This window comes from Aspergillus vadensis, assembly GCF_003184925.1.
Source record: "Aspergillus vadensis CBS 113365 unplaced genomic scaffold BO88scaffold_27, whole genome shotgun sequence".
NCBI lineage: Eukaryota > Fungi > Ascomycota > Eurotiomycetes > Eurotiales > Aspergillaceae > Aspergillus > Aspergillus vadensis.
In genome coordinates this window covers 41,879-68,504 of record NW_020292065.1, presented here as the reverse complement: position 1 = coordinate 68,504, position 26,626 = coordinate 41,879, and the positions used below count along the sequence as shown (strand labels likewise).

General features: G+C 51.1%; 11 protein-coding genes across 11 annotated transcripts; 5 read left to right on the top strand and 6 right to left on the bottom strand.

Annotated features, from left to right (window-relative positions):
- Positions 1 to 46: 46 nt before the first annotated feature.
- Positions 47 to 2,811, bottom strand: BO88DRAFT_471842 (bifunctional terpene synthase/polyprenyl synthetase family protein). The gene is made up of 9 exons (XM_025711721.1): positions 2,334 to 2,811; positions 2,229 to 2,275; positions 1,925 to 2,172; positions 1,243 to 1,873; positions 1,029 to 1,183; positions 698 to 963; positions 568 to 634; positions 430 to 511; positions 47 to 376 (listed from the first exon to the last, which is right to left on the bottom strand). The coding sequence occupies exons 1-9, from the start codon at positions 2,611 to 2,613 to the stop codon at positions 59 to 61; spliced, it is 2,094 nt and encodes a 697-aa protein (XP_025558733.1). The 5' UTR covers positions 2,614 to 2,811; the 3' UTR covers positions 47 to 58.
- An 881-nt stretch (positions 2,812 to 3,692) lies between these two features.
- Positions 3,693 to 4,914, top strand: BO88DRAFT_373122 (CRAL-TRIO domain-containing protein; the record flags this gene model as incomplete). The annotated part of the gene is made up of 4 exons (XM_025704257.1): positions 3,693 to 3,832; positions 3,883 to 4,024; positions 4,084 to 4,467; positions 4,518 to 4,914. The coding sequence occupies 4 exons, from the start codon at positions 3,693 to 3,695 to the stop codon at positions 4,911 to 4,913; spliced, it is 1,062 nt and encodes a 353-aa protein (XP_025558732.1).
- A 175-nt stretch (positions 4,915 to 5,089) lies between these two features.
- On the bottom strand, positions 5,090 to 6,244 carry BO88DRAFT_471827 (tellurite-resistance/dicarboxylate transporter family protein; the record flags this gene model as incomplete). Its single annotated transcript, XM_025711720.1, has 1 exon — positions 5,090 to 6,244. The coding sequence occupies one exon, from the start codon at positions 6,242 to 6,244 to the stop codon at positions 5,090 to 5,092; it is 1,155 nt and encodes a 384-aa protein (XP_025558731.1).
- A 561-nt stretch (positions 6,245 to 6,805) lies between these two features.
- Positions 6,806 to 9,287, bottom strand: BO88DRAFT_446528 (MIP/aquaporin family protein; the record flags this gene model as incomplete). The annotated part of the gene is made up of 2 exons (XM_025710292.1): positions 6,806 to 8,870; positions 9,083 to 9,287. 2 exons carry the CDS (start codon positions 9,285 to 9,287, stop codon positions 6,964 to 6,966), a joined length of 2,112 nt encoding a protein of 703 aa, XP_025558730.1. The 3' UTR covers positions 6,806 to 6,963.
- Positions 9,288 to 10,586: 1,299 nt separating this feature from the next.
- Positions 10,587 to 11,640, top strand: BO88DRAFT_149070 (uncharacterized protein). Its single transcript, XM_025701507.1, has one exon. It carries the CDS (start codon positions 10,831 to 10,833, stop codon positions 11,503 to 11,505), a length of 675 nt encoding a protein of 224 aa, XP_025558729.1. The 5' UTR covers positions 10,587 to 10,830; the 3' UTR covers positions 11,506 to 11,640.
- A 163-nt stretch (positions 11,641 to 11,803) lies between these two features.
- BO88DRAFT_428994 (TDP-4-keto-6-deoxy-D-glucose transaminase) lies at positions 11,804 to 13,003 on the bottom strand (the record flags this gene model as incomplete). The annotated part of the gene is made up of 1 exon (XM_025709115.1): positions 11,804 to 13,003. One exon carries the CDS (start codon positions 13,001 to 13,003, stop codon positions 11,804 to 11,806), a length of 1,200 nt encoding a protein of 399 aa, XP_025558728.1.
- Positions 13,004 to 13,628: 625 nt separating this feature from the next.
- BO88DRAFT_446526 (Gfo/Idh/MocA family protein) lies at positions 13,629 to 14,971 on the top strand (the record flags this gene model as incomplete). Its single annotated transcript, XM_025710291.1, has 4 exons — positions 13,629 to 13,680; positions 13,744 to 13,764; positions 13,819 to 14,346; positions 14,403 to 14,971. The coding sequence occupies 4 exons, from the start codon at positions 13,629 to 13,631 to the stop codon at positions 14,969 to 14,971; spliced, it is 1,170 nt and encodes a 389-aa protein (XP_025558727.1).
- An 83-nt stretch (positions 14,972 to 15,054) lies between these two features.
- BO88DRAFT_471816 (MFS transporter) lies at positions 15,055 to 16,464 on the bottom strand (the record flags this gene model as incomplete). Its single annotated transcript, XM_025711719.1, has 2 exons — positions 15,055 to 16,187; positions 16,257 to 16,464. The coding sequence occupies 2 exons, from the start codon at positions 16,462 to 16,464 to the stop codon at positions 15,055 to 15,057; spliced, it is 1,341 nt and encodes a 446-aa protein (XP_025558726.1).
- Positions 16,465 to 18,978: 2,514 nt separating this feature from the next.
- On the top strand, positions 18,979 to 20,198 carry BO88DRAFT_471815 (dTDP-glucose 4,6-dehydratase; the record flags this gene model as incomplete). Its single annotated transcript, XM_025711718.1, has 3 exons — positions 18,979 to 19,079; positions 19,152 to 19,693; positions 19,753 to 20,198. 3 exons carry the CDS (start codon positions 18,979 to 18,981, stop codon positions 20,196 to 20,198), a joined length of 1,089 nt encoding a protein of 362 aa, XP_025558725.1.
- A 2,204-nt stretch (positions 20,199 to 22,402) lies between these two features.
- On the bottom strand, positions 22,403 to 23,453 carry BO88DRAFT_428989 (amidohydrolase family protein; the record flags this gene model as incomplete). Its single annotated transcript, XM_025709114.1, has 3 exons — positions 22,403 to 23,214; positions 23,291 to 23,346; positions 23,404 to 23,453. The coding sequence occupies 3 exons, from the start codon at positions 23,451 to 23,453 to the stop codon at positions 22,403 to 22,405; spliced, it is 918 nt and encodes a 305-aa protein (XP_025558724.1).
- Positions 23,454 to 23,803: 350 nt separating this feature from the next.
- Positions 23,804 to 26,403, top strand: BO88DRAFT_471813 (fungal specific transcription factor domain-containing protein; the record flags this gene model as incomplete). Its single annotated transcript, XM_025711717.1, has 4 exons — positions 23,804 to 23,841; positions 24,031 to 24,246; positions 24,311 to 25,239; positions 25,292 to 26,403. The coding sequence occupies 4 exons, from the start codon at positions 23,804 to 23,806 to the stop codon at positions 26,401 to 26,403; spliced, it is 2,295 nt and encodes a 764-aa protein (XP_025558723.1).
- Positions 26,404 to 26,626: the final 223 nt, after the last annotated feature.

Below are 26,626 nucleotides of genomic sequence, written 5' to 3'. Positions count from 1 at the left end.
GAATAAACGCCGAAATCAACATTACTGTCGTTACTTTCATCCATCGGTCTATACAATATCAGACTTCCAGTCGGTGAACAAGGAGTCTCAGAACCCAATTCGGGCAGCCTGATTCCTTTTCCACCTCGTCGATCCGATGCCGGATCTCACCCATCAGGCCTCGAAGTGTCCTTTGCGTGTATTCCATGCTTCCGCTCTCGTGGAGATGGTCCAATACCCGTTGCTTCTGCGCGAGATCAAGTCCGCCCGACTGGCGGCCGTGCTGTAAAATATCCCGAATATCCGATGATTCAGGCAATGACTTATTGCCATGAATGAGGGGAAACGAGAACTTCCCCTCGTCTAGATCCTCGCAAAAACCTTTTTGTCCGGTGTACTGCGCTTTCGTGTCAATTTGATAGTCTAGTTTTACGGTTTGAGTGAACTGACCTCTTCAGTAAGGTTCTTGTAATCATCTCGGATTTGGAAATATTCCCCCATAAGGTCGACAAGAGGTTCCAATGGGAGGCATCTATTGTGTCGGGTTAGATTAGTATAGTCTTCCATCAAAGCATCCGCGCTTCTTACCGATTTTTCTTCGACGTCGCCTTTTGCATCATCAACTGAGCTAATAGCCGGAAGAGCCCACCAGTTTCTGAATACCAGTTAGTACCAGGTGCGTGATAGGAATAGAAGGGATGTAAAAGCCAGGATTTACTTTGACGTATCATCTCCCGGTATTCTTCCTCCGACGGACACTCGCCCTGCTGTGTCCAGTACAGATCAAAACTCTGACCAATGAACAGATTACGCATCTCTTCCACGAAGATGTCCACACAGCGCGGTTCCTCCAACAATCTCACTTGATCCATAGCCTGGATCAGGACAAAGTTAGCGGAGTTGATGGTCAGCGCCTGTCCAAAGACGGTGTGTGTCGCGGGCTTGCCCCGACGCAGAGGCGATCCGTCTTCAATATCATCCAGCCTACGCAGGACGATAGATCGTTAGCGAGTGGCGCTTGGGGTACATCTTTTGATGCAAACACTCACATCAGAGAGGCATTATGTAGAGTCTTTGCAACGGACTTTATGACGCTTACGAAGCGATCGGGGAGAGCAAGCCACACGTTCAGCGCGTCGATAAAGGCCTCGCGAACCCCTTTGGAGGGAAGGGAGGCGATGTACTCCGCTGGACCAGTGAGGTGCTTTATAGACTGTTAGCAGATTTCGATCAATTAGACGTTACATTGCACAGCGCTCATACCTCTGTTCCGAGTATAACCCGGTCGGTCTCCTTTCCCCTGTCGTCGAGAGAAGGAGCCGATGAAACTGATGATCGTGCAGAGCGATCACTTGCCCCAGTCCAGAGGGAGGACATAGACGAGATACTATCTCCTGAGACACTCCGTCTTTTACCTATGTTAGGCAAGTCGCGAGCCTCTTCCATCGATGCTTGCAACAGGGCACTGCCTTCCTCACATAGCCAGGGGTGGTACCGAGGACATCGTAGACTCCAGGCGACGTTCCCAGGAATTTGGCATCCCAACGCAGTGAGATACAATTGCAGCTTGGTATTGGACTTTCCTTTGCCGGCTGCAAATTCTTGTACTCGTTGCTGGTACACTCCCTCGTAGTCATTTGTGACTTGCCGGACAAGTCGTTTGGCTTCCTCTTCATCCACCCGGTGCCATTGCATGAATAACCAGACTGCATTCGTCATGGCGGTCTGGTTTAATTCTGACTGTTGAAACTCTTCCCACTCGACATCGAAGGAGAAGTAGTCATTGGCGAGTCCGAGGGCAGCATAGCACGGCTTGACAATAGGAGCGACAAGATCCTCTTCTTCGGGCGTGAGGAGAAGCCCCATGCCAAAACGCATCAATGTGTCCACAAACCTGTAATCGGGGTTAGAGCAGAGTGAGTTTGAATCAGTAGGGTCTCCTTACGGTGCACCCGTATCAACAATCCGGTAGTTCTCGTATTCCTCCAGGCTTTCAAATGCGCGGGTCTTGTCCTGCTTTGCGGTTGTGTTGATCATCGTCTTCCAGGACTCAATAACAACCTCAGCGCATGCGGCGTCGATCGACAGGAGGTCGAGTAGCATCTTAGACTGGATTTGCTTGGTTCCTGTGACAGATCGCACGGTTCGGTACTCGGCCTCATCGAGAGCAATATCATCCGTGTTATTGTTTAACTGTAGTTGGTTAGGCTTGGGCAACTCTCTGGAGACAGCTTCGCTATAGGGCATACTGTGGATTTGGCGGCTGATTCAACCACATTATCGTACATGAATGCATCTATTATGTGTGAGCTTTGGCAAAACAGCTATGGCTCAGCAAGTCATTGAAATCTCACATTCGAAACAGTAGCTAATGATGGCAATGCGATCGGGCCGACAAAAGGGCAAGACGACCGCAGAGAAGTGACCCTCCCACGGGTTACAGCATCCCCAGCGCTCTATCGGCCCAATATATTGCTCCCAATCGTCTCGGCATTGTTGAGATCCTATATTGGCCCAGTCTTCAAACTTATGACGTCGCAGGGGATAATCTTTGCAAAATCCTTGAAGATCCCGTGAGCCACGAGGAACCAGGTCGGAGGTATCATCGTGGGAAAAATATGGAAGCGCCATCATGGTATGAAGCGGATGAATCTCCGAACACTAAACATTCGAGTAGCTTTGCAGATAACGTAGGGACAGCGAGAGGCCAGGATGTGACAGTTCTACAAGACTGGCACGGTCGCTTTTAAACCTAATACCATGGAAGGACAAGCCCATTTTCCGGAAAGAGAACTGGCATCTCCATGATGAGACGTTTCAGCGTAATTGCTTAGTTTCATACCTTGCCACCAAGGAGATCTGTGTCTATGAGAACAGGCGTTCATCTGAGCGGGAAGCTCAATCTGATCTGAAGGGGGATGGAGAGATGCCACTGAGAGGATCATTGTAGGCATGGGCCAATCAACCCCTTGCGGGCAGTGGAGATCTGTGAACCATCAACCAGAGTTGCGTCGCGATGAGGTGTGCCAGGATTGGAGACTCCACTCGAATCCACTTGGATCCTTCATCCTTCGAGTCTAATTGCGGCAAAGGTGAAGATCGTTGAGAATGCAGTTCATGTTATGGATTACGTTGAAAGGTTGACCCAGGCTCGGCTCATTCAAGGCATAAGCTCAGAAGTGTAAGTCATTGATCTCATACATTTAGTTGCATCTGAATACAGGTCCTTTGCACTGCATGGACCAATAAGATTGTGGCTGTTGGTGAGGGAAACCGGGCACCGGAAGATCGACAAGTGAATCCATCATCATGGATTTAAACTTCTTCCCTCACGACGCTAACATCCTTGATGTTCCCGAGGGAAGGGTAAGAGGGCGGGAAGAGAAACCCGACAATTGGCTTTGACAATGTGTTTTGCAAGTTGGTTAATAAGTTGGAAAATGACTCCTCGTAAGTCATCAGACCATTGAAATTCCAACAAAATATTTGGGGCGTGCGAGCAATCACGCATCATCCTGCAGCATGCCGCTAGGGCCGTGACTCTTTCAGCCGCGCCCCCAGCCACTCAGCTCAGGAAAATTGACGTGACACTGCAGTCACAGAAGACTGAAGCGGCACCATTTATCCTGCAAGAACTTAGATCTGATCACTTCTCTGACCTCCTCGTATTTTATTGCACTCATTCGTGGAGCTCAATCTTTTCGTACCTCAAAATGGGAGAGTTAGCCCCAGACCAGTCGACCGTGCTTGAGACCTTCAAGGGTTCTTGTTCTGCAGAAGGCCTATTGGGGCGTCGGGAGGGGTTACAGGCTGGGGATGTGGAAGATGGGATCACAGACGACACTACCCTTCTGTGAGTAGATCATCCCGTTCTATTGAGACCGTACTGACTGGCATATCCAGACGATATTTGGAGGCCCGTCGCCGGGACCCAAAGGACGCCCTAAAGCAATTGCAAGAGGCAGCAAAGTTTCAGGCTGATAGACAGATTCTCCGTCTATATGATCTGATCTCCGTGAAAGATTATGAGGAGACACGAAAGCTGGTATGCTGAATGCTGAAAATCCCACGAGTCGCATGCAAACCATCTCACGCAATGATCAGTATCCTCACTGGACGGGACGACGGGACCGCCGAGGGCGACCTATTCTGGCGCTCGATGTCGCTCATTTGAACGCATCGACTATGGCAGCCTGGAGGAAGACGCGTGACATTACAAGGCAGACTAAGATGATACTACCGAATCCAATCATTCTGGACATGGAACAACGTGCAGCAATACATTTTGATGGCCTTACTCGATTCGTGCTCCCGCTTTGTACAGCCATGAGCGACCGGCCTGACCCGACCATCCCCATCACCAAATCCATCTACATCGTCGATGCCTCTGCCATCTCTCTGAAGCAAGCCTGGGATTTGCGGGATTTTGCACGCGATATCAGCTGGATTCTGTCGACCTGCTATCCAGAAACCATTGATCGGATCATTGTAAGAAATGATTACACCGTCACTGGGACCCATGTTGACTCTTGTTTTAGGTGGGTAATGCGCCCTTCTACTTTGCGAAGATCTGGGCTTTCATGAAGAACTTTGTCGACCCCATGACGGCGGACAAGCTGGTCATTACCAGGCCCGCGGATGCATACGCGACCATGGCAGAATACATGGAACACAGGGACATCCCAAGCCAGTTCGGAGGAGGGTTCCAGTTCACGAATGGGATGCTGCCGGATTTGGATGAGGGCATACGGCAGGCTCTACAATGGACCGTCTCCGGTCAGAAGGCATTCCCGCAAGGGCCACTCAAGTGGACCGAAGACGAGAATGGCCAGCGACGGGCCGTGGCAACAGGAAGCATTGATAGTCGGCAGAGATGCGAGGAAGTTGCAATCCTTGCAGTGAACACGACAATACATTCGCAGCCACCGAACTGACTACAAAGTATGATTCAGTGTCCATGAGAGAGAATATGGTATTGTTATTAGGGATTTCTCTAGAGGCAGTAGTGACCGCCAACGCCAAGGACATAGCCAGCTATGCCACTTTACTTTCTATCTATTCTCTAATGGGCAATAACCAATTCGTCAAGGGTATATGCCGCATGAGTAAGCTAGAACTCCCTTTTATACATCCATTTGAATAGTTGGCAGACCGTGATCGTCAACCATAAACACACCTGAAAGATGGTCATCCCCGTCCCGACCCACTCGATCGCCGGCGAAGCCAAATACTCGCCTAAGTCGATTGTCGCCAGAACGAAGCCAGTGATGGGAAAAACCATGCACCACCAGATAAGCTCGAAGCGAATGGTGCGGTGCCAGAGAGCCTCCAGCATGCTTAGTGCCGCCATGCAGAAGAGAAAGAAGGCCAAGATCCATAAAAATACCGACGCGACCACAGCAACAATGAGCAAGACATCCGCGGTGTGCACACTTGTTGCGGCGCTGATATATTGGGTTGGGAGTTTTTCCACCGCAGCGTCCGCCATGCTGATCATGGCGATGATTGTGAAACTGGGCGGGCCCACTGGGATGAACATTTCCGGTCGGAAATTTGGTACCGGGAGACCCTCGCTGGAAATTTCCGTCAGGCTCTGCACCAAAATGACCAAGAACATGAGAAATCCGAATCCTTGCATGGTGGTGCCGCCTACAAGCATGGGCACCGCCTGAGCGGGGGCCTGGTTCGGGGCCAACACGCCGGCCATAGTGCCACTGAGCATGGGTGGAAAGTAGGGTAGGATGTTCACAATGGCAAAGTGGTCACCATGGTTTGTGCCGGTATACGGGATCCACCAGCCCAGGAGAATGGAGAGCAACAGTGAGACGCCAGTGTAGACCCAGAAGAAGACGTTCAGGGTGAGGATTAACCAGCGACCACAATGCGGGGTGCCATAGTAGGAGGTGCAGAAGATGATGGTCGCAAAGGCGAGCAGCGATACCGGGATGAAGTACAGGTCCTGAGGCTTCTTGATATGCAGCCACCGGGCGGCAAAGTTGGGCGATTCCTCCAGGGGCTTAGGGGCCTTCTGTGGCTGGACAGCCTCGAAGAGGAGGCAGAGGGTAACTGTGGTGTAGATGACGAGGTTGGCGATGAAGACGATGGTTCCGATGGTCGTGAGGCCGGTGAACTGGTTTGGGGTCTGGTGCAGCAGTACCGCTATCCCACCCCAGCTGAGTGAGATAGCATACCAGCCCCAGGCTACCGATGAGGTTACCCTGCGAATGGGAGACATTGTATAGCCTCCTTCTGCATCACGGCTCATATCGATGGCGGTGGTGATGGTTGGCAAGAGGGCGGAGGAGTCGGACTAGCAATAATGGTGCCAGGTTGTAGGGTTCTACACGGGCTAAATAGCTGCTGTCCCCAGACCACCTGTCCAAATATCCTGTTGTTTTGTATCTATCATCTGTTGCCTTTCCTGGACAACACCGAGCATCATATCCAGTCTCATGGTTTCGGAGGCAATGATTGGTGACGTCATTTCAACTTGTAGTGGGGACGCTCTCAACCAGGCACATTGGCACAGATGATGAAAGAACAACTAATGCCAGATAACAATCAATATCTGGTCGACATGACCTTATAAATTCGCCCGCATCTCGGTCGATTGCCGAAGTGGTCCGATAATTCATGACTCGGGATACCGATCGGGTGGCCGCAGGGACACTATATACTATAGACTGGTACGGAATAGAACAAACAGGCGATGAAAAGTTGCCACTAGGATGCATGCATAAAGTACTACTGGTACGCTGACAACTGTAATAACACCGAAAATCAAAAAAATGCAACTGTGCATGTTATTTCAAAACAACCATCAATGCTTATGTACAACGTTACCGCTAATTGCGGTCACTCTGAGTGTATCATGTAACTACAAAAACCATGGTTTCTGCCGCACGCAAGTTGAAAATATTTCTCAGACAATATAGTGAATCAACCGGTAATAAAAAACACCCCATGTATCTACGCGACCGCTATTTAACGCACAGTCTTCTCTCCCCGGTCTCGGCGCGACAGATGCAACCGCTTCCCCCACTTCATCCGACTCTTGCGCATCGCCCGCTGTGTCCGTTCCCAGGGGTAGTTAACTGGGGACTCACCACCCGTGAAGATGAAGAAATCGTACAGGAAGGCACCGAGGAAGGAGCCCGCGAGTGATCCGGCCCACGGCCCATAGAACCAGTACGGATTGGTGAACAGCGACGAGCCGTACCCGAGAGCCAGCAAGGCCAGTCGCGGCCCAAAGTCTCGACTCGGATTCAAGGCGGCACCCGTCTGGTAGGCAAAGCTCATTGTGTTGCAGGTCACCATGAGACCCACGATGAGTGAGTTCATACCCGCTCCTGGGGGTGCGTTCTGATCGTCACCCAGCGCCAGGACCACCACCGTCAGCACCATCGTGCCCAAGAATTCGGTGAAGAAGGCAGTACCAGGACCGATCCAGGTCTCACGCTGACTGGTCACGAAGCTGGTGATGATGCCCGAGGTGGAGTTGGTCAGGAGATAGTGTTGGATGGAGTGATAGTAGAGACCGTACGCGGCGAGCGCGGCGATGAAGGCTCCTAAAAACTGCGCAGCAAAGTACTCGGGCATCTTGCTCTTCGGGAATCCACGGTAGAACCAGAGCATGATGGTGATGGTCGGGTTAAGATGGGCACCGGACACACCACCAGAGACGTAGATGGCCATCATGGTAGCAAACCCCCAGACCCAGTCGGTGGTGTTGGGATTACCGGCGTCGGCCACGGTCACTGCCAGATCGCCGCAAAAGCCGACGAACAGCTGCACGAAGACCCCCAGGGACTCGGCTAGGGCTTCGCGGTGATGGGTGCGGATGACGGACCAGGTGGTGTGGTTGTTGTGCACCTCCTCCTCCACCAGCTCCTGCACCAGCGGATGCAGATCTTCCGGATAGGCGGCCTCGATCTCCTCCAGGTTGGGCAGATCGTCCATCATCATCCCGTCCTTGCCATCGTCAGCGCGCAGCTCGGGCTCCTCCGGCACGGGCTCCAAGGGCTCCTCACTACTCATCTGAGGGGGTTCCTCATGGGTCTCACTCGGAGCCGGCGTCTCGCCTTCGGGCACCGTTGACAGGTTCTCCGGCGGGAGATCCCAGGCAGATGGACGGCGGATGCGCGATGACGAAGTGCGCGAGAGGCGTGAACCTTGTCGCGTTGTGGTGGCATCCCCACTCAGAATCTTGTTCATGAAATTGTTCTCGCGCTGGATCCGGGCATCTTCCACCTGGGCCGCCATTTTACGAGGGTCAGCCGTCTTCTCGATTTGGCCTTGCTCCAAGTCATTGGGGTCGACCTCCAGCCCTAGCTTCTGTGAGTTTTCGGCTGGCAGCTGAATGTTTTGACGGGCTTCCAACAGCTCCTCTTTCGTCGGCACCATGCCCGGTCGGACGACACGAGGGAGCGGCTTCGCCAAACCCCAGACAGGTTTGGAGTTGGCGGGCTGTTCGTAGGATGGATTGAGATCGCCGTAACCGGGTTGCACAAATGGTTCATGGGCCAGTCGCAGCTGAGGCGTCTCATCGGGACCAGCCATGGTGAAGCGACCTTGGGTTCGTTCAGCCAGCGTGGTGCGTGGTGCCAAACTGGGAATGCCACTGCCACCACTGCGGCGGGAAGCGGCGGAGCTGCGTCGACGGACTCCAGCCCCGGAGCCATCACGACCAGACACACGGCGGGTGGGAGAAACAAAGTCGGCGTCACCAGCAGTCCCTCGACGGCCGCGCGTAGGTGATAAAGGTGATGTGGGCGGATTCTCTCCTCGAGGGGAGATCGCATCGGACTGCTCAAGCGAGGAAATTACCCTCCGATCAGCTCCTGGTGCAGCTACAGGGGATTGCGTGGGAACATACCGTTGCCCGAGGGCGCCTGGTCTCCCCGTCGTCCATGATGTGACGGTATTAGATGCTATATGCTTGTTCGGAGAATGATAGAATTGCTACTGCTGACAGGATGCGGATGGCCGACTCAAATGAAAGCAATGGCTGCGAGAGACACTCAGATCCCCAGCCGGTGTTCCGGATGTTTAAAAACTAGCCAGTGAGAAACAGGGGCAGGGTACAATAAAAAGACAGGAGAACAATGAATGCCGTGAAGAAGCAGCATGGACCATGACGACGACATGCTGGCGCCCTCTCCGCTTCTCCGATTGGAACAGACTGCAGCGACGGCGTAAGCGAGCGCATCCGCACCAGTCATTGAGCAAAATTGATGCGCCAGATCTACAAAGTACAGGCCAGTGGATTGCGATGGTGCGGGCGGACTATTGGGGAGCGTTGAAGACATGGAAAGACTGGCGTCATGAGTGGATCCTGCTGGGGCCTGTCGGAAAGCTTGAGGCAGAAATATCGACACGCAACAGGGTTTGGTTCCTGGCCTGATCCCCCAATGCTTCGCTGGTTGGCCCTAGTCGGCAGAGATAACCCACTGTAGCCCCCCGCTCAATGACGGTGCTCTGTGGTCATCGTCACCGATCATCCTGAGTTATTGGGCCATGGATAGCCATATCCCCTCCTCATCGATCGATCGGGGGGGGGCTGACCTCGGAAGAACCAGAAAGATGCCAAAGATTTCCACTTCACCCAGTAATCGGGTGTAAATACCGACGTTTGTGTTTAGTGAATATCCGGTATAGTTATAAAGTACTTCAATGCAAGATGAATATTGTATAGAGTTGTGTGATATGGTTCGTGGTGGATGGAACGTGCGTGGAATCAGCCACGAGGGAACCAGCCGGCACGAATCCTCTGTTCCTTGATTCTGGCTTCTCGGCTCTCTGAGCACAATAATCATCCAATCCAATTCAATTCCATTTTGCCTTCCGAGGATTCTCCGATGCTCGGTAGATTCCCGGTCAGAGTCCTACACAGAAAAGACTCATCGCAAAGAGAAAAGCCGCATGGAGGAGGATAATGGCATTTATCAGCCTTTGCTGGATTTATTCCACCTTTAAAGACCTAGTCAGCATCTATGCTGATAGTAATCGGTCCCTTTGATCAGGGTTTTCCAGACTTTTGTTGGGGGCTAGGGAAATGTCTTGGCGAGGAGTCTATCCGAGACTCCCGCGAAGAGTTTGCAGAAGGGAAAGAAGGGCAACTCCAGAGGGAAAGGAGACACGTCTTCTTTGTATAGAATCCATCTCTGCCAATTCCTATATAGGGGCATGATTATATCAAGACAAACGTCATGTTGTTGCAGTTGCAGTCTCCCAACTGGTCATAGAGAGGAGATTCACCCCGGCTCAACACACAATGGCCCCTGGAAGAATCACTCAGAGCCCAACAAATCCTCCATAAGTGCCCTTGTGCAAAAGTACATCCTCCTATCACAGCTCTTATAACTGATTTCACTCTCGCTGACGACACTGGGTGCCCGACTGTCGCAAACTTTGAGCCGAAATTTTTGGCTGGCTACCTTTCACTCACTGTGAGAGGTTGGAATACGTGCTACTTCATAATACATCCCGGCAGGCAGCCATGTCTGCCTGCCTCTGGACATCTACCTATCTAGCACTTGCCAGGTACCCGTAGATGAAAGGGGTTCCACTCCGACAGAACATGAAAGACGAACAGTGGGGCGTGTCTCAGTCGAGCAGCGTCCGCCTTCCACATTACGCCTGGAATAGCCTCGTCTTCGCCTATTTCGGGAATAGGCGATGGCCCTATCAACGCTATCGCTTTCCGGCTCATCCAGGGCGCAAGGGTCCAAAGCTATAGAATTGGTTCGCTAAGCATCATCAGTAGGATATAAAACTCGGAATCTCCGGTCTTAGAGGGTGAGAAAGGTCAACTTCACCCCAACTACGATTTGTGCTGTTTGCTATCTTGCCATGGCTGCCCTCTCCCGCCTCAGTGGACCGATCTGCACCTTTCTCGCTGTTGGATTTCTAGCCACGTGGGCCATCACTGCATTGAGCTTGACCGCTATCAATGTTCTCAATACCGAATCCACATTCACCGCGCAGGCCGCCTCCATCAGTTTGCTCACCTTCCTCGTCTGCCGATTGCTGGTCCGCCTTCAGCCTGTCGCCCCCACCGAGGGGAGAACCATCGCGCATCTCCTGGCAACAGCAGACAACGGTTCTCGACGGGGCGCGCTCATTTTCCTCTCTTTCTGCAGCACATGGCTGTACGAGCTGCTGACCAAAGGCCTCCTTCTGCTTCTGTTGACCTTCTTTGGCGGCGTCATGGCGACCGTGATCTACAACGACCCCAACTTCTTGGAAAACTGGCAGACTGAGCCTCTATCCGATCAGCCCCAGACGACGACAGCCCTGGCTAAAATTAATGACTTCAAGGCAAAGGCTGGCTTTGATCCGACACAACTATTTCGTTGGATCCCTCCTCGGGCAGTCATCTACTTTATCGCCCTAATGTGGTTCAACTTCATCAGTCTGGAACTGTACATTCTCGGCCATGGGCTGAAGGCGCTCTGCAGGGTCTTGGGATTTCCTGTTACGCGCACCAGCAGAAAAGACGCCCACAGGGTGGAAGGGCGCTCCTGAGAATACCTGGATGGAATGTCAGATTCGGGGCGACTCCGTGCGGAACCTGAAGGGGCGTCGGTAGACTCGCCTCGAAACTTAGGGAATGGTTTTCTCGACCACACTCTACTACTAGTAATGCAACTCCGTTCTAATCCCAGGGCTTTCTAAAATCTTACATCCTTTCCGTACCCGCGAAATATATATATTTTGAGGGATTAACCGAATTAGGCCCACCATTGCTGCTGGCAGCGTGCCGCTTCTGTTCCAAACCTCGGAGGAAAACAGTGCTAGTTACACCCCCAAACCCTAATATCGCTTAAGAACCAATTAATTTAGCATCCTGGAGGTCTTCAAGACTCGAAATGTTTATCGCTCCCCGCCAAAACTCCCACACGCGCTGAATGACAAGATCCTGTTGCCTTTCCGTGAACTCCGCGAAGAGTGGTAACAAGACAATCTCTGCTGCCGCCCGTGTGGTCACCCGATCTTCGCCATGAAAGCGCCCGACCTGTTTGCCGAACGGAGAAGAGTGTAACGGCACGAATTGGGCCTGTGTCTGAATATGTGCGGCCGCCAGATGCTCGATGAAAGCAGGTCGGTCCGAGGCATCAGCCAACCGAACCCAAAAGATGGCTGCGTTATGATCCGCCTCTGCAGCCGGCTGGGGTAGCCGGATGATGCCCGCGTGGGCCAGAGGGGCCAGGCGTTTGTGATAGCGAGACCAGAGACGTCGGCGGTGTGAAATAATCTCTGGTGCGGCTTGAAACTGGGCGTAGAGAAAGGCTGCTTGGATCTCACTCAGGGTTGCATTAATCCCGACATCCAGCCAACGATAGACATCTACTTCACCACGCAGAAATTGAGCCCGGTTCGTGCCGTGTTCGTATAAAACCTCAGCTCGCGCCACGAGTGCGTCTTGATTGACGAGTAATGCCCCTCCCTGGCCGCCACTGGTAAATACTTTCTTTTCTTGGAAACTGATGCAACCCAGGTGTCCTATGGTTCCCAGCGCTCGTCCTCGATACATGCTGCTGCAGGCCATGGCAGCATCTTCAATCACGAGGAGGTCATGTCGATTGGCAATATCCAGAATGGTGTCCATGTCGCAGGCGATTCCAGCATAGTGCACCGGCACAATGGCCTTGGTCCGAGGGGTGATGACATCCTCGATCTTCTGCGCATCGATGTTCATGGTCGTCTCTTCCACATCAACAAAGACCGGTAGCGCCCCATGGACAACAAACGCATTGACTGTCGACACGTACGTATAGCTTGGTACAATCACTTCATCCCCTGGCCGCAGATCAGCTAGGAGGGCCGCAATTTCCAAGGCCGAAGTGCACGAGCTCAAGACAAAGGCCTTGCCATGTGGCATGCTTCTTTCAAGCCATCGCTGGCACAATGTCGTGTACTTCCCTTTCCCCGTCAGATTTCGGCTGTCGAGTACCTCTTGGATGGCCTCCAGCTCCTGGCCAGTGACGGTTGGCTGGAAAGTGGGTATGCTCGCCCCCTGCATGGCAACGTTCAAGCACTTAGGAGCCGACTCTTGCTGAGGGGAGTTGGTACTTTTTCATCTGACTCACGTAGTTATATTCTATGAAATTGAAGTAAGGCCATCAGATATCTAGGATTCTTTCTACACCATATATGATTAGTCACACTCCCCTTGCGCGGTTTTCACCATCTTCTCTGCTTGATGGCTGTCATGTGCACAATCAACGGACGCTCGAACGTCGGCTGCCGAAAGGTTCTGTTTTCCCTGAAGTCCTGGACCATGAAGGACACTGTCAGACACATCTAAAATTCTCAGTCATCCCTGCCTGATATCATCAATCCTCGTGCTGTTATGACATGTAAATGACATGTAACACAGACCCCTCCCTTATGGCGGTCGTGACAGCATGGTGTGTCAGCCTGTCCGACGCTTGTCACACCATAGAGTGTTCGCCCAAGTGCTTCTCGGTCTGACTGTGGGTGGGCAACACTGGCACAGGTGAAGGCTCTCAAACTTGAGGTGACTTGGTCTGCTGTAAGGTGCTAAATGGACATGTTCTATTCTTCGTTCATGAATAGCTATTGAAATTATGCCCAGCTCTGGGTTATGTGGTTGAGTGCTGTCGGCCATCTACCTATTCAACGACATGAGTTCCTATTCTGCGCCAGTGCCATTCTGCGTCCGTTGGGGTATTATTGGTATGTGTCTTGCTTACATTGCCTTGTCCGTGGATACGTTACCAGACTGTTAACTTTTGATAGCCACAGGAAGCATCGCTGAGAGTAATACACTTGACAAGTAGTGCTGTGGGTTCCATCAGCTAATCCGCCATGTAGCATTTGCAAAAGACCTTCTCATTGATCCCGCCTCACGAGGTATTACTGATGTGTCGCATTTATTGGTGGCGGTGGCATCTTCGCGATCCACCGAGATCGCCAGCCGCTTCATCAACAAGGTCGGAGCGCCGTCGTCCTGCATTGCATATGGTAGCTACGACGCTCTGGTGGCGGACCCCCGTGTAGATGTTGTCTACGTCGCCTCACCACATTCCCATCACTACCAGAATGCCATGCTCGGGCTGCAGGCCGGAAAGCATGTCCTCTGCGAAAAGCCCTTTACTGTGACGGCTAGACAGGCACATCGACTCGTCGAGACCGCTCGTGCGCGTGAACGTTTCCTCATGGAAGCCATGTGGACACGATTTCTCCCAATCTCGGCTCAGATTCGGCAAGAAGTCCAGAATGGTGCCATTGGGCCCGTTGTTCGGATCTTTGCCGACAACTCGATCGGAACGAACGCTTTGAAGGAGTTGAAGGATAGCTATCTTACAAAGAAGGAGTTGGCTGGGGGCGCGTTACTAGATTGTACGTGATGCGTATCTTCTCTGCGCGGAACGACACTAACGATGGCTGGACTTTAGTGGGCGTATATCCAATCCACTGGATCATGCAGACCCTCGCTCCCAGGCCCGATCCCAAGCCCAGCAGCATCCTATCAGCAACAACAACCCTTCTCGGCGCCGGGGTGGATGAATCTTCAACCATTCTTATGACCTTCTCTGACACAAGTCAGTCGCCTGTATCGGTGCAGGCGATTGCCAGTTCCAGCCTACGCGCCATGGCGGATCCGGACGGTCACACCCCGGTAGTACGGATCCAGGGGGACAGAGGGGAGATCCAGATCTATGGCCAGTCTTGGTGTCCGTCCAAGTACCGGATCATCAAACGAGTGCAGCAGTTCGGTGTTAGCGGTGAAGCGGAAGAGTTTGAGTATCGAGTTCCAGGAGGCGCACATGGGCTTTGCTTCGAAGCGGACGAGGTCGCCCGTTGTGTCCGAGATGAACGCCAGGAAAGTGCAGTCATGCCGTGGACGGAAAGCCTGACTGTCATCGAGATACTGGATGCAGTGCGCAGGGATCATGGGCTTTTCTTTTCAGAGATCGTCGAGTCAGAGGAGTATCCAGTAACTATGCCCGTCAAGATGAACTAAGCATATGATCGGCCTTGATATTGAACATATTGAATATATTGAAATTCGTCTTTTTCAGGTAGTTTTATGTCTCACACCGTTGCCTACATGATCTGGGAATTCGAGCGCTCCGTAGCACTCGACCGATTCATGGGAGTGAATGCAATAGCGAGAATCATCATCAAGGCACTGAAGGTTCCTAGTGAGATTGCCATCGCAGCCCAGCTCACAGCCTCCCGAACATATCCGGCATACAAAGGCCCAACCAGTGTCCCAGCAGCGAATGCGGCATTACTTAGACCGTAAGCCTGCGAAGACGCCCCTCCATCCCCAAATATCCCCGGACATCCCTTCTCCATGTCGTCTTTGGCTAAGGTAATTTCTGTCATCATTGCAGGCATGGCAAGAGATATTCCGCAACCGAAAAGAAATAAGAACAGCCGGAGCAGCACTGACATTACTTCCGTCGGCTCAAGTATGAGCGAGAGCAGCATCAGGCTCGGAGTAATCAAGGCAAAGCCCAAAATCGCCGGCCAGAACGGACCCAAGCGATCCACCACAGATCCGCCCAGTGGAGAGCAGATCATAGGCAGGGTATTAGAGAGAAATACAATGGCGATATCTGTCGACCGATAGGGGAAAACCTCCGGGAGATACACGGGGAGTACGGCCTCCAAGGCAGTCATGAACGAGTTCAGCATAAACATTCCCACCATTGCCACGAGAAACCTAGGCATGCATATCAAGTATAACAGTGCTGGTTTTCTTGGATGGTCTGTGACCGGATCGCCCGCCACGTTTGACATTAGCGGACGCCCCTCCTCGTCGGAGAGGTCTTGCTTGACATCGATCTCATGGGACGGCGTGATAAGAAGCACCCGTAGCACAAACTCCAGTACTACAAGCGCAAAGGCTGGGACAAAGACGTCGAAGTAGCCCGCTAGGTCATATAAAAGCCCACCCACGATGGGCCCTGCGAATAAGCCAACGCTGAGACTCATGCTCGTAAAGCCGATGGCACGTCCAATGTGTTGCTCTCCGACTGTGTCCAGCATCAAACTAAAGCCGATGGTAAATACTATGGCAGTCGAGCAGCCCTGTAGGATTCGGGCGAGAAGGATAAGAGTCAATGAGCTGGTAAGTGAAAAGAGCAGTGTAGCACCCCCCATAACCCCGACCCCGAGCAAAAATGGCAGCTGCTTCGTGCGAGTTCGGTCGCCCATCCAGCCGAATAGGACTGTTACCACGGATTAGTAAGAATATGCATGCAGTGACGTTCACTTCTGGCGACAATGAATGCACGTACATGAGCCCAGCATGATAGATGCCCCGTAGCTGGCAAGTAAGATGGAATTCCAACGCTGGATATCGGCATCAGTGAGGCCTACACGCTCAGCGAGGGCAAATGGAAGCATAGGCACGACTAGTCCATAGAGGAAGATATCAGTGAAAACTGCCACACAGACCACAATGACTGCAAAAGTGCTTGATGACCGGAACTGCTTGAGCAACATGTTGTGGAGGGACAGAACGAGAATGCGAGGCAGTGCAACACGGTCGCATATGCTGCATTTGAGGTGCAGGATGCAGTTTATGTCTGCCGAGAGGGATAATATTTAGGGTACTCAAATCTAGGCTCTTCTAAGCCCGGACATCTCATTAATCCCGGAAATTTCAGCAGGACGGATGGTGCGGCCCCATGGCGCGACTTCTTCAATAGGTGGAATTTGTATCAACGTCATACAATGGCTTACGGAGAAGAGATCGCGGACTTTTCACATCACTTGCATTCTTATCATGATGATAGATTATAGTGCTCTTCGTAAAATCTGACATATCTTGTGTTCCCAGGCTGCGTCGTGGCATTGACTGGAGGACAGGAAAATAGCATGGAATTTGGTTAGGTTTCTCAAGCCATTAATTTGAACTGCGGTGTCACACCAAGGATATCGGGGTTTGTATTTGTGGCTCATTCCATATATCGAGGACATTGGGGCTTGCAGTTCCAGTGGCAATGGTTCAATAACGTCCGTCAGGACACTCCGCCCGCACTTCCTGCCTATGTCGTGGCACAAGTAGTCATTCTATTCGGCCGCAAAAGAGACGTTGTTTATTCTTCATGAAAGCACATATCCGGGTCCGAAATGTTACACCACATCGATGACGGTTCTTGCAGTCAGTATATACCCTTAATTGTTTGTAGTCGTCCAAATGTATTCTGCAGGGATATACTTCCAGTATCTCGAATATGAAAACCTGTTCTAACGCACGGCAAACCCAGCAATAACTGTCAGCATCTCAATCTGCTCTGGACCGTCTAATAGCTGCTTATCCAAAAATGTTGAATACACCTGGCGGAGCCAGGGGCGACTATGATGGTGCTCAAGGGCATTGGTATCGGCCCATCTGTGTAACCGGTCAACTGATTATCCTACAGAGACCTAAACCAGGCCCGTGCGACACATGCCTTTCAATGACTCTGAACTCCAAGGTACCATCTACTCGATGATGCTCTGTTAATAGGAATTCCAAACACGATGGTTCCGCCTGCTCCACAAGACGTGCCGTATCGCAAAGGATGTCTCTAAGCTGATATATCAGTGAGTATCAGTGGATTATTAGCGATGCCTGACGAAGCGTGAGGTAAGGGGCGCATACCTCAGTCTCCTTTCCCGGGGCTGGTCGCAGGGTGGCAATAAGTTGGACCTCAGCCATGACTCACTTGAGTTGCTAGCAGGACTGGCATGGTGACGAGAGGGAGTTCGGGCTTTTATCTCGTTTTATTGCACACCCTTGTCTGAGTTTCCGCTGTCGTGGTAGAGCCATTCATGCAATTTTGACCATGCTTGCAGCTCCATGAAGGTCCACAACGCCTAACATGAGCATCTACAAAGTCTTGGAGATATTGTTTCTCTATGCTTTGATCCTTGCTAATTCCCGAGTTTACTCCACGTGGTCACAAACACTTCTTTCGTTCCCATTGAATATGATCTACCCTTACAAAAGCATATGTCGAACCCAGGTAGAAGACTCATTGTACAGCACAAAATGTATCTTACATATGGCTGTGTGCATTTCGTTATATAGTTTGGTACAATTGTTACAGAACTGTGTCTTATAGTGCGGGAGAGCTGATCTCTGGCCAGCATCTTCAGCAAAGCGGACCAGCTTCCCTGGAGGGAGAAATACTTCTTTTTTTGCAATCTTAATCGGACATTATCAGCATCAATGGTATGTACATTCTTGTGCATATCGACACAGATAACGACATTTATAAGTGAACGCCGAACAGAGATATATCTGTCTTGGCCAGGATTTACAGGGGTAGCAGTGGAGAACATGCTCTGCTTGTCAGGCTGACTAGGAAGTATCCGTTGGTGCCTAGGATCTTGTACACACATCTGTCATTGATTATGCCAGATAGTTACGCTGACTGCATGAAGACACTCAAGGACTACTGTCTTCATGTACACATTGACAAAAACGCGACAATGAGAACTGCAAAGCCGAGGTCAGGTTTGGTCATGCGGGCATAGTCCTGGGACATGAGGTATACTTCAATTTATTGTTTGAAATTCAATTGACTATTGCAGGGACCTGAAGGTGATGCGGAGCAGTGTCGAAACTGTTCGATAGGGTATGTCGTTTGCTCGGGATTCAAAGTAATAGATAGATCTCCGCTCGTGGCACACCACAATAACCTACCTTAACGCTGCCTTTTCTGTTCAATCCGCACCAACTGTGACTTGGGAACGATTTCGGGCTATACGGAACAAGGGTACTTCCACACCCACACTTGTCTGAACTTCGAAGGCGCAGAGGCGTCGATATGGTGAAGGTGTCCCACTCCCCAATATTGGAACAAAGAAAAGCAAATTCTATGTTAAATTCCTTCAATACACAGAGAGAACAGTGCCCATTACGCTATAGTTGTCTCTTGGGGCTAATGTTTAATATATAGATGATCAAAAACTCTGTGCAAAAATTGTAGTTGTTAAGGACAATCATTACACAAATCCGGCGGCACGATGACTGTCCAACAGGTAGGAGTTCAAAGCAATGGCTCAGAAGATGAGGATGCTATGAGAAGTGTGAAGACCATTTTGGTTACTGGGGGCGCAGGATTCATGTGAGTCTATTACCGGGCCATGATTATGCGGATGTCGAGACATCGATAGGTGAACTAACACTGCATTTTCAGTGGGGGCTGGTTCATTCGGCACCTCCTTCAGGTATACGGAACGAGGTATACGGTAGTCTGCTTTGATAACCTCAATTACTGCGCGTCCAAGTGCAACATACACCCCGTCGAGCATCTTCCCAACTTCCACTTTCTCAGAGGCGATCTGTGCGACCCCGACAGGGTAACAGCTGTCTTCCAGCAGTTTACAGTGGATGCCATCGTCCACTTCGCAGCGAATTCCCACGTGGACCAGTCTCTGGTTGACCCTGTCTCTTTCACTCGGAACAACGTGACTGGGACCCATGTTATTCTGGAAGCAGCACGACAGGCTGGGACGGTCGTACGGTTTATCCACGTTTCTACTGACGAGGTATACGGGGAAAACCGGACAAACCAGGACTATGCCTTTACGGAGGAAGATCGGTTGAATCCGACTAATCCATACTCAGCTAGCAAAGCCGCTGCTGAGATGATCGCCAACGCCTATCGGTATTCGTTCCATATGCCCATCATAATAACTCGCTGCAACAATGTTTTCGGTCCCTGTCAGTACCCTGAGAGTAAGAGCTCCCTGATGGAATTCTCGAGGGCTGCTGGTTCCTGACGTATCTTGTCTTAGAACTCATCCCGAAATTTGCGATGCAAATGCTACGTTCCCAGCGTATGACTTTACATGGTGAGGGAAACGCAGTTCGTGGGTTTGTCTTCGCCAGCGATGTTGTGAACGCTTTCGATCTCATTCTCCATCGAGGTCTTGTATCCGAGACCTACAATATCTCCTCAAAGGAGCATATTCAAGTCATTGAGGTTGCGAAACGAATTCTACGGTGGTTTCACCCAGGTACGAGGGATGCGTGTGAACAATATCTCGAGACTGTGACAGATAGGCCCTTCAATGACCGGATGTATTGGACCGATGACTCCAAGCTCCGACATTTAGGGTGGACAGAGAAAGTTTCATTTGATGATGCACTTACAATGACACTACAATGGTATCGGGACCATGGCGAAACATTTTGGTCTGAGCCAGGCCGAGCCTGCAGATTGAATGGGGGTCCGGGGTAATCCTACTTGTTCACACTGGTGCCATCGTTTTGCTTGCGTTTCAGGTGAGGTTAAGAACCATATATGATAATGTTACTACCACCATATAACTGGTATCTTGATTCCACTCTTGCCAGAAAGAATATAGTGACTTTATTTTCTTATTGGACGGTTATCACACCTCCTTTAATTGTGACATTTCCCTCTGAAAACATGAAGAGGAGAAAGACATAACTTCCCTCACTTAGCTGTTTACTTCCCAAATCTAAACCACGGGACAGTTTCACCTCTCAGGTCAGCAAGTGCACATGTTGGTGCTTACTCCATGGATCGTCCTGGCGTTATTGGTAAGGACGTTAAATGTCAGCACAGAACCCCCTACAGGTTCGATCATCAAAGTGCATTTTCGACATAAAAACGGTGTATTCTAGCCTTATAATAGCTTTTTAAGTCTTAATTCACATAAATCATAGTCCTCTTTAGAAATGAGCTTCGGGATCTCGACGAAAAAAGATGGCGCAATGCGGAGTTTCCCGGGGCGCGGAAGAAAGCAGAAGGCCGGAGAGTTCCAGCAGGCCCACCACAGTCTCAAATAACCGTTATATCAACCCTTTCAGCTTCTGACTCCAACAAACTACTACCATATTCGCCTCAAGAGCTGTCAAAAAGTCTATTCAGGCCATCTGTGCTTTTAGCACAAAGGCTCCGACCGTGGCCGTTCTCCACCAGGCTATTGACCCACCCGTTATCAATGGCGTCACAAAGCCTCGCAAGACGGGTGGTAAGCCCTCAGTACCCTCAGATACATGCTTATAGCTGAATACCTCCCAAGGCTATCAGGATTACGGCGCGGACATTGCTTACACCCTTCTGCAGAAGGGCGTGAAGGTCATAAAGTCAGATCCTTCGGCCCCAGTCTCCTCCCATGAAGGCCGGGCGTTCCCAAAAACGGAGGAAGGGATTTACAGCGCGGCCCAGCAGGGCGCCACGCATTTGTGGGCTAACATCATTCCTTTCACCTCTCACCCACTTCAAACATCCTATAAACCAACACCCGTGCCCTCTGAGATCTACGTAGTGGGTCAGCCGCCAGGCCTGGTTGAAAACTTTGATGACAAGGCCTATCTGAACGATCAACTACGGGAGCTTGGAGGCTACACCCTACCAAATTCTTGGCTGGTGAGTCCTGAAAACATCAGTGAGATTATCAACTATATCGACAGGTACCCAATCATTGGCAAGCCTGTTCGAGGACGCGGTAGCCATGGAGTGAAAGTGTGTCATGATAAGGGCCAGCTACAACAACATGTCCAGACCCTCCTTCGTGAATCGCCACTGGCCATGCTTGAGGAGTTTCTCGCTGGTGAGGAGGCAACTATCACCGTCATGCCTCCAACTATAGAGCATCCCCAGCACTGGAGTATGCTTCCCGTCACGCGCTTCAACCATGCCGAAGGCATCGCCCCTTATAATGGTGTTGTCGCCGTGACATCCAATTCCCGGGCCATCTCGCAAAATAAACTCCAAAACCCCGCCTACGGGAAGGTAATGCTTGAATGCGAGAGTGTCGCTGCTCTAATTGGTGCTACGGCACCGATTTGCGTCGACGTCCGCCGGTTTGCAGAAGGATCGGACTTTGCCCTGTTCGATATAAACATGAAGCCGTTAAGACATCGATTCCTACCAGTCGCGTTGATGAGAGGCTCAAGGAGTATAGAACGTAACAGGCCCCAGCCGACCAGGACGCCAAGATCAGGCGTATCTCACGGCTATTGCTGCGTCTGCGAACGGGTGAGAATACGGTGCTTACTGGGGAATATTGTGAAAGGGGCGCAGCCGTTGAACGTATTTGGAAACTACAAGAGTCCTTTTTAGACAAGGTAGTTACGTCTGATATTTGTAGCTTTTGCTCATTCCATGATGTATTTTACTAACATTGTATGCCACATTGAATGTGAAAGTTACGTGGTCATGGGACATGATGCATTACTGCATTGATGAAGACAAAGCCACTTATAAATAGAAATCGATGTTATCGGGGATGATAACTCAGAAAACATGCTTCGGCTCTCATTGCCACAAAGCTCAAGTAAGGGGTCGAGAGCTGAATTGATATTCCATTACCTGGACCGCTTAATGAAATAGACTAGCATTAGCGAGCGGCAGGAACACAATATTGATCAACAGGTGCCTGTCACAACCCACTCCTGCCATAATGTCTCATATCACGACTCCGTGTCGGTCCACCCCCATAACCTTCTTGGGTTATCCACGAATAACCTCCTCACCTGCGCCTGCGTTCCGGCCCACACAGGCGTCTGTTGCAGAATAGCCTGATCATCGACGTCCCTAAATTCCTGCTCAACCAATCTCCCTCCAGCCCCGTTCCCCTCCTTACTCGCCGTATGCGGCCAGTCGCTGCCAAAAACCACCATGTCGGGTCCATGCAGAATAAGTGTCTCCGCGATAACCCGCAGATCACTGTACAGCGGCTCGTCCCGCGAGTTCTGGTACGGCGCCGAGATTTTTACGAAAAGGTGGTTTCGTCGCATGAGGTCCACCACTTCACGGAACCCGGTGATGCTGAAGGGATCAATCGCATTGTTTAGATTGCCCGTACGGGAAGCTGTCATTGCGTGAGCATAGTGATCCGCTACCACGCGTACCCCCAGGGTTGGAATTATATGGTGAAGGGACTTGAAGGAGGCGATAGGGACCCATAACTGCAGGACCCAGTTGTGAATTCGAGCGATCGACGCCGCGCGAATGGTATCTGAGGTAATCTGTGCGTCTGTTCCTTCATTGCCATAGTTAATGCGGATTCCACGAACACCAGCGTCGTGAAATGTCTGAAGGGTAGTGTTATCAATTTCCGCCGAGAGGTCCAAGACGCAGACGCCTCGATAAGTACCATTGGTGGAGCGTAGGGCGTCGATAAGGACGCTGTTATTGGTTCCATATACGCTGGGTAAGACAATGACGGCATGCTGAATACCGATGGAGCCTTCAAATACCAGGGCCTGTTCCCGAGTCGCAGCTTTGGGGGGTGTAGTCTGCCAAGGCAAGTCGGTCAAATTTGGGCTTACCTTTTGAAAATGGTCAACAGCGCGCACCTCTATCTGGACTGAGGGGGAACTTGTCGGATTCGATGATATGAATATGAGAGTCCCTATCTTCAAGTCAACATCAAAGTCAATAGTTGGTGGCCACGAGCCAGGGGAATAACCAAGCATGTTCCGGGACTGTTAGTCCGGTTTTAGCCTTGACGATTGTCATGCTGACGAGAAGAAACAACTGTCAATGTTAGAGGAGCCTATTATTGTACGTAACAAACGCACTGTCTGTAGAATGGTGAAGCCAGCGAACTTGAAACCCATAGTTGCAGAGAAATTGAAGACACCAGCAGCTACCGGCAGTCCCACCAAGTTGCCATTTTTATCTTTAAGGTGTATATTGATGATTTCCCCGGATCTCAGATCAAAGCATCTCCACTCTCACCCCGCAAATATCTGTGCTGGGAGTTCGGCAGAAGAGGTTGCGTTTGAGAACTGAAGACTGCTGAGTGGTCCATCGGATCTGTCCGAGGCTGGCGGAATGATATTACGGGTCTACTCGTTATTAGTAGAATGGCGAACGGACCGATGCCCAAACTAACCACTAGTTAGTACGTATATATTGTGAAGCGCACCTCGGCTCGGCTGCCAGCCGACTACTAGTCTTCCTTTCCCCGCCCTGTCCTCCGATCAACTTGTTGCCTTTTTCTGACAGCGAAATACCCGAATCTCTGCCCGCCTTTCCTTCGGCCTCGAGACCCCATTATTGTACTGTAGCCAGATATGCCAGGATGAAGCAGCGGAGCCTACTATCGTATCCAGCCGCAGCGGTCCGCCCGTCTGCAAATAGATCCTCTAACACGCGGACCCCCACGGCTCCGACTCGGCATAAACGGCGTCCTTCGGCCTGTGTCCGCTGTCGACAGCGAAAGGTCCGCTGTGATGGCGCCGTACCCGCATGCTCGAATTGTGCGAAGGCCGGTGTGGACTGTTTGGAAGGGAGAGCTGCGTCTGCTGTGTCCAGAAGGTGGCTTTCCTCCCTGGTGTTATGCCATCTGCTAATATCCATTGATTTGCTAGTCAATTATACTATCTGGAACGGCGTGTTCGAGAGCTGGAGAGACTGGAGGCATCGCCCTTACGCGATAGTGCTGACAATGCTGAGAGTACCGACAATAGCCGAAGCGCCTATAATCAAAATGCGTTGTTTGATGGGAACAATGCAAGTCCAACACAGGCCCCTGTAGTCGCCGAGCATCATGGCATTGACCTGGGTCAAGAACACCACAGCCCTCCCGTGCAGTCACCAGCCGTTTCGGGCTCGACCCAGATCACTCGCAACCAACCGCTGGCTCATGAAGTTGGCCTTCTGTCCCTCGCCAACAACACAGAACCAAAATACCTAGGACCATCATCTGGTATTTCTTTTGCTCGGCTTATCTATGAAAGCGCACCGCAATCCCAAGGCCTCCCACTGTCGCTACTCCAAGGCCAAGGCACGCATCAAGAGCCTCGCGTGCGTCTTCCTACTGCGACAGGACGGGCCCTTAGCTCAGATGCATCTAGCATTCCGCCCATCCCCTTACCCTCTCCGGCCGAATCCCAGCAATATGCTGAGGCTTACTTTGAGGGCACATGTCTTTATCCTTTTATCTCACAGCAAGGATTCTATCAGCTCCTAAGCCAGATTCAGAAGTATAATGAATCTTCCACATGGAGCCATCCGCTTCCTATCAGATTAGCTGCGGCGCAAGTGGGCCTTGTTCTTTCCTTGGGGGCACGCTTCCTTGAAGTACGACTAGGGTCCGATTATGATACCAATGACCTTTTCGTCTCTGCCATGACTCACAGTTCCCAGATCTGCCTTCAAGATAGCGTGGAGGGTGTACAAGTTCTGTTACTGATGGTTCTTCACAGCTTCTATAGTCCAGATGGTCTTAATGCTTGGTATCTGCTCCACACTATCATTGCAAGCTGTCTGGACCTTGGACTTCAACGGCGGAATGGATGTGAGTTGACGCAAAAAATGCATGCGCCACAATTTCTGACCTTGTCTTTTAGATGCCGCAGAGTTGAATTCGGCGACATACTGTGTGGCCGCACAAAGACGAAGCGCCATCTTCTGGTCGGCCTACTCAATGGATCGCACACTAACCACTATCCTCGGTCGTCCACTGACCCTCAGAGATGAGGCCATCGATCAGCCATTCCCAGGCTTGGATGCAAGTGATGAAGTTGAAGAAGCAGCAACCCGGTGGTATAGTGCAAGAATTGCGCCTGAAATGAACAGGCATCTGTACGAGCAGACACCGTCGACATACCTAGCATTTATCTACTCCTTACGGTTTGACCGAATCACTGCTGAGATCAAGCTCATGATATACCGCGTCTCTCGCTCACCACGCCGTTTTCCCTGGCCATCAAACATATCTGCCTGGCAACGGGACACAGATCAAGCCTGCAAAGATCTCCTAACTGAAGTCCACAATCAGCAGCGCGGGCGTTCCGTGTGCGGTCCTAGCTCACTATCTGGAACAACTGTGCAACGATTGGAGATCAAATTTCACCAGTGCATCATGCTTCTCTACCGACCCAGCCCTCAGCTGCCATATCCAACATTCGCAGCCATAGAGGCATGTTTTGGTAGCGCAATGAAAATAATCCAGATCAACACGGAGCTTCACCGCTTCATGAACATGGAGTGGTCGTGGCTCTCTGCCCACACTATCTTTGTTGCTGCCATTACAGTGCTGTACTGCCTCTGGGCTTACCCATCGGTGAGAGATCTGACGCCAGTGACTGTTCCGTTATCCCGAGTAGACTCCGCCTTGGAGCTCCTTACCTTCCTTAGACGGCGGTGGTCTGTAGCAGAGCAGCCGTGCGAAAAGCTCTCACGACTAATTACCCTAACTCACGAAACTATGCGCGAGACTGCTGAGAACCAAAGGCAATCTGCGACTGCGGATGACGTTACAACGCACCCAACCGCTGAGACACAGCTTAGAAATGGGGTTAGCGTGGTGCCGCAAGAGGACGGTAAGTCGCTGTTGATAGATGAATTGGGCATCCTCCGAGATCTTTTTGACCTCGGCTGGCTCAATGATTGGGGCTCGGACCCCTGTCAGCCACAAGTTTGGGATACTTCTGAGCTTATGCCTGGATTTGATGGTTAGGGGAACTTTGTCGCAGGTTGTAGTGGACGATGAGCAGGTCCCCAGAATATCGTCGAAATCAACATTTCTGTAGCTCGAATGAATGGTTCCCTTTATATTGTTGAATTGTAAATATATCATGACCTGCTAGACTGTTTCATTATTTCCTTGACTCGTTCATCGAAACACACTCATGTAGGCCGAGGCTCTCTCCCGCGAGACGGCAAATCCCCGAAGCCCGTCG

What these genes read in the sequence shown, in the direction of transcription:
- BO88DRAFT_471842 (XM_025711721.1), bottom strand. Translation starts at nt 2,613, where the DNA reads ATGATGGCGCTTCCATATTTTTCCCACGATGATACCTCCGACCTGGTT. An exon ending in CTACATAATGCCTCTCTGAT is followed by an intron (nt 964 to 1,028) that starts GTGAGTGTTTGC and finishes CGTCCTGCGTAG; the next exon opens with GCTGGATGATATTGAAGACG. An exon ending in ACAAGAACCTTACTGAAGAG is followed by an intron (nt 377 to 429) that starts GTCAGTTCACTC and finishes ACGAAAGCGCAG; the next exon opens with TACACCGGACAAAAAGGTTT.
- BO88DRAFT_149070 (XM_025701507.1), top strand. Translation starts at nt 10,831, where the DNA reads ATGGCTGCCCTCTCCCGCCTCAGTGGACCGATCTGCACCTTTCTCGCT.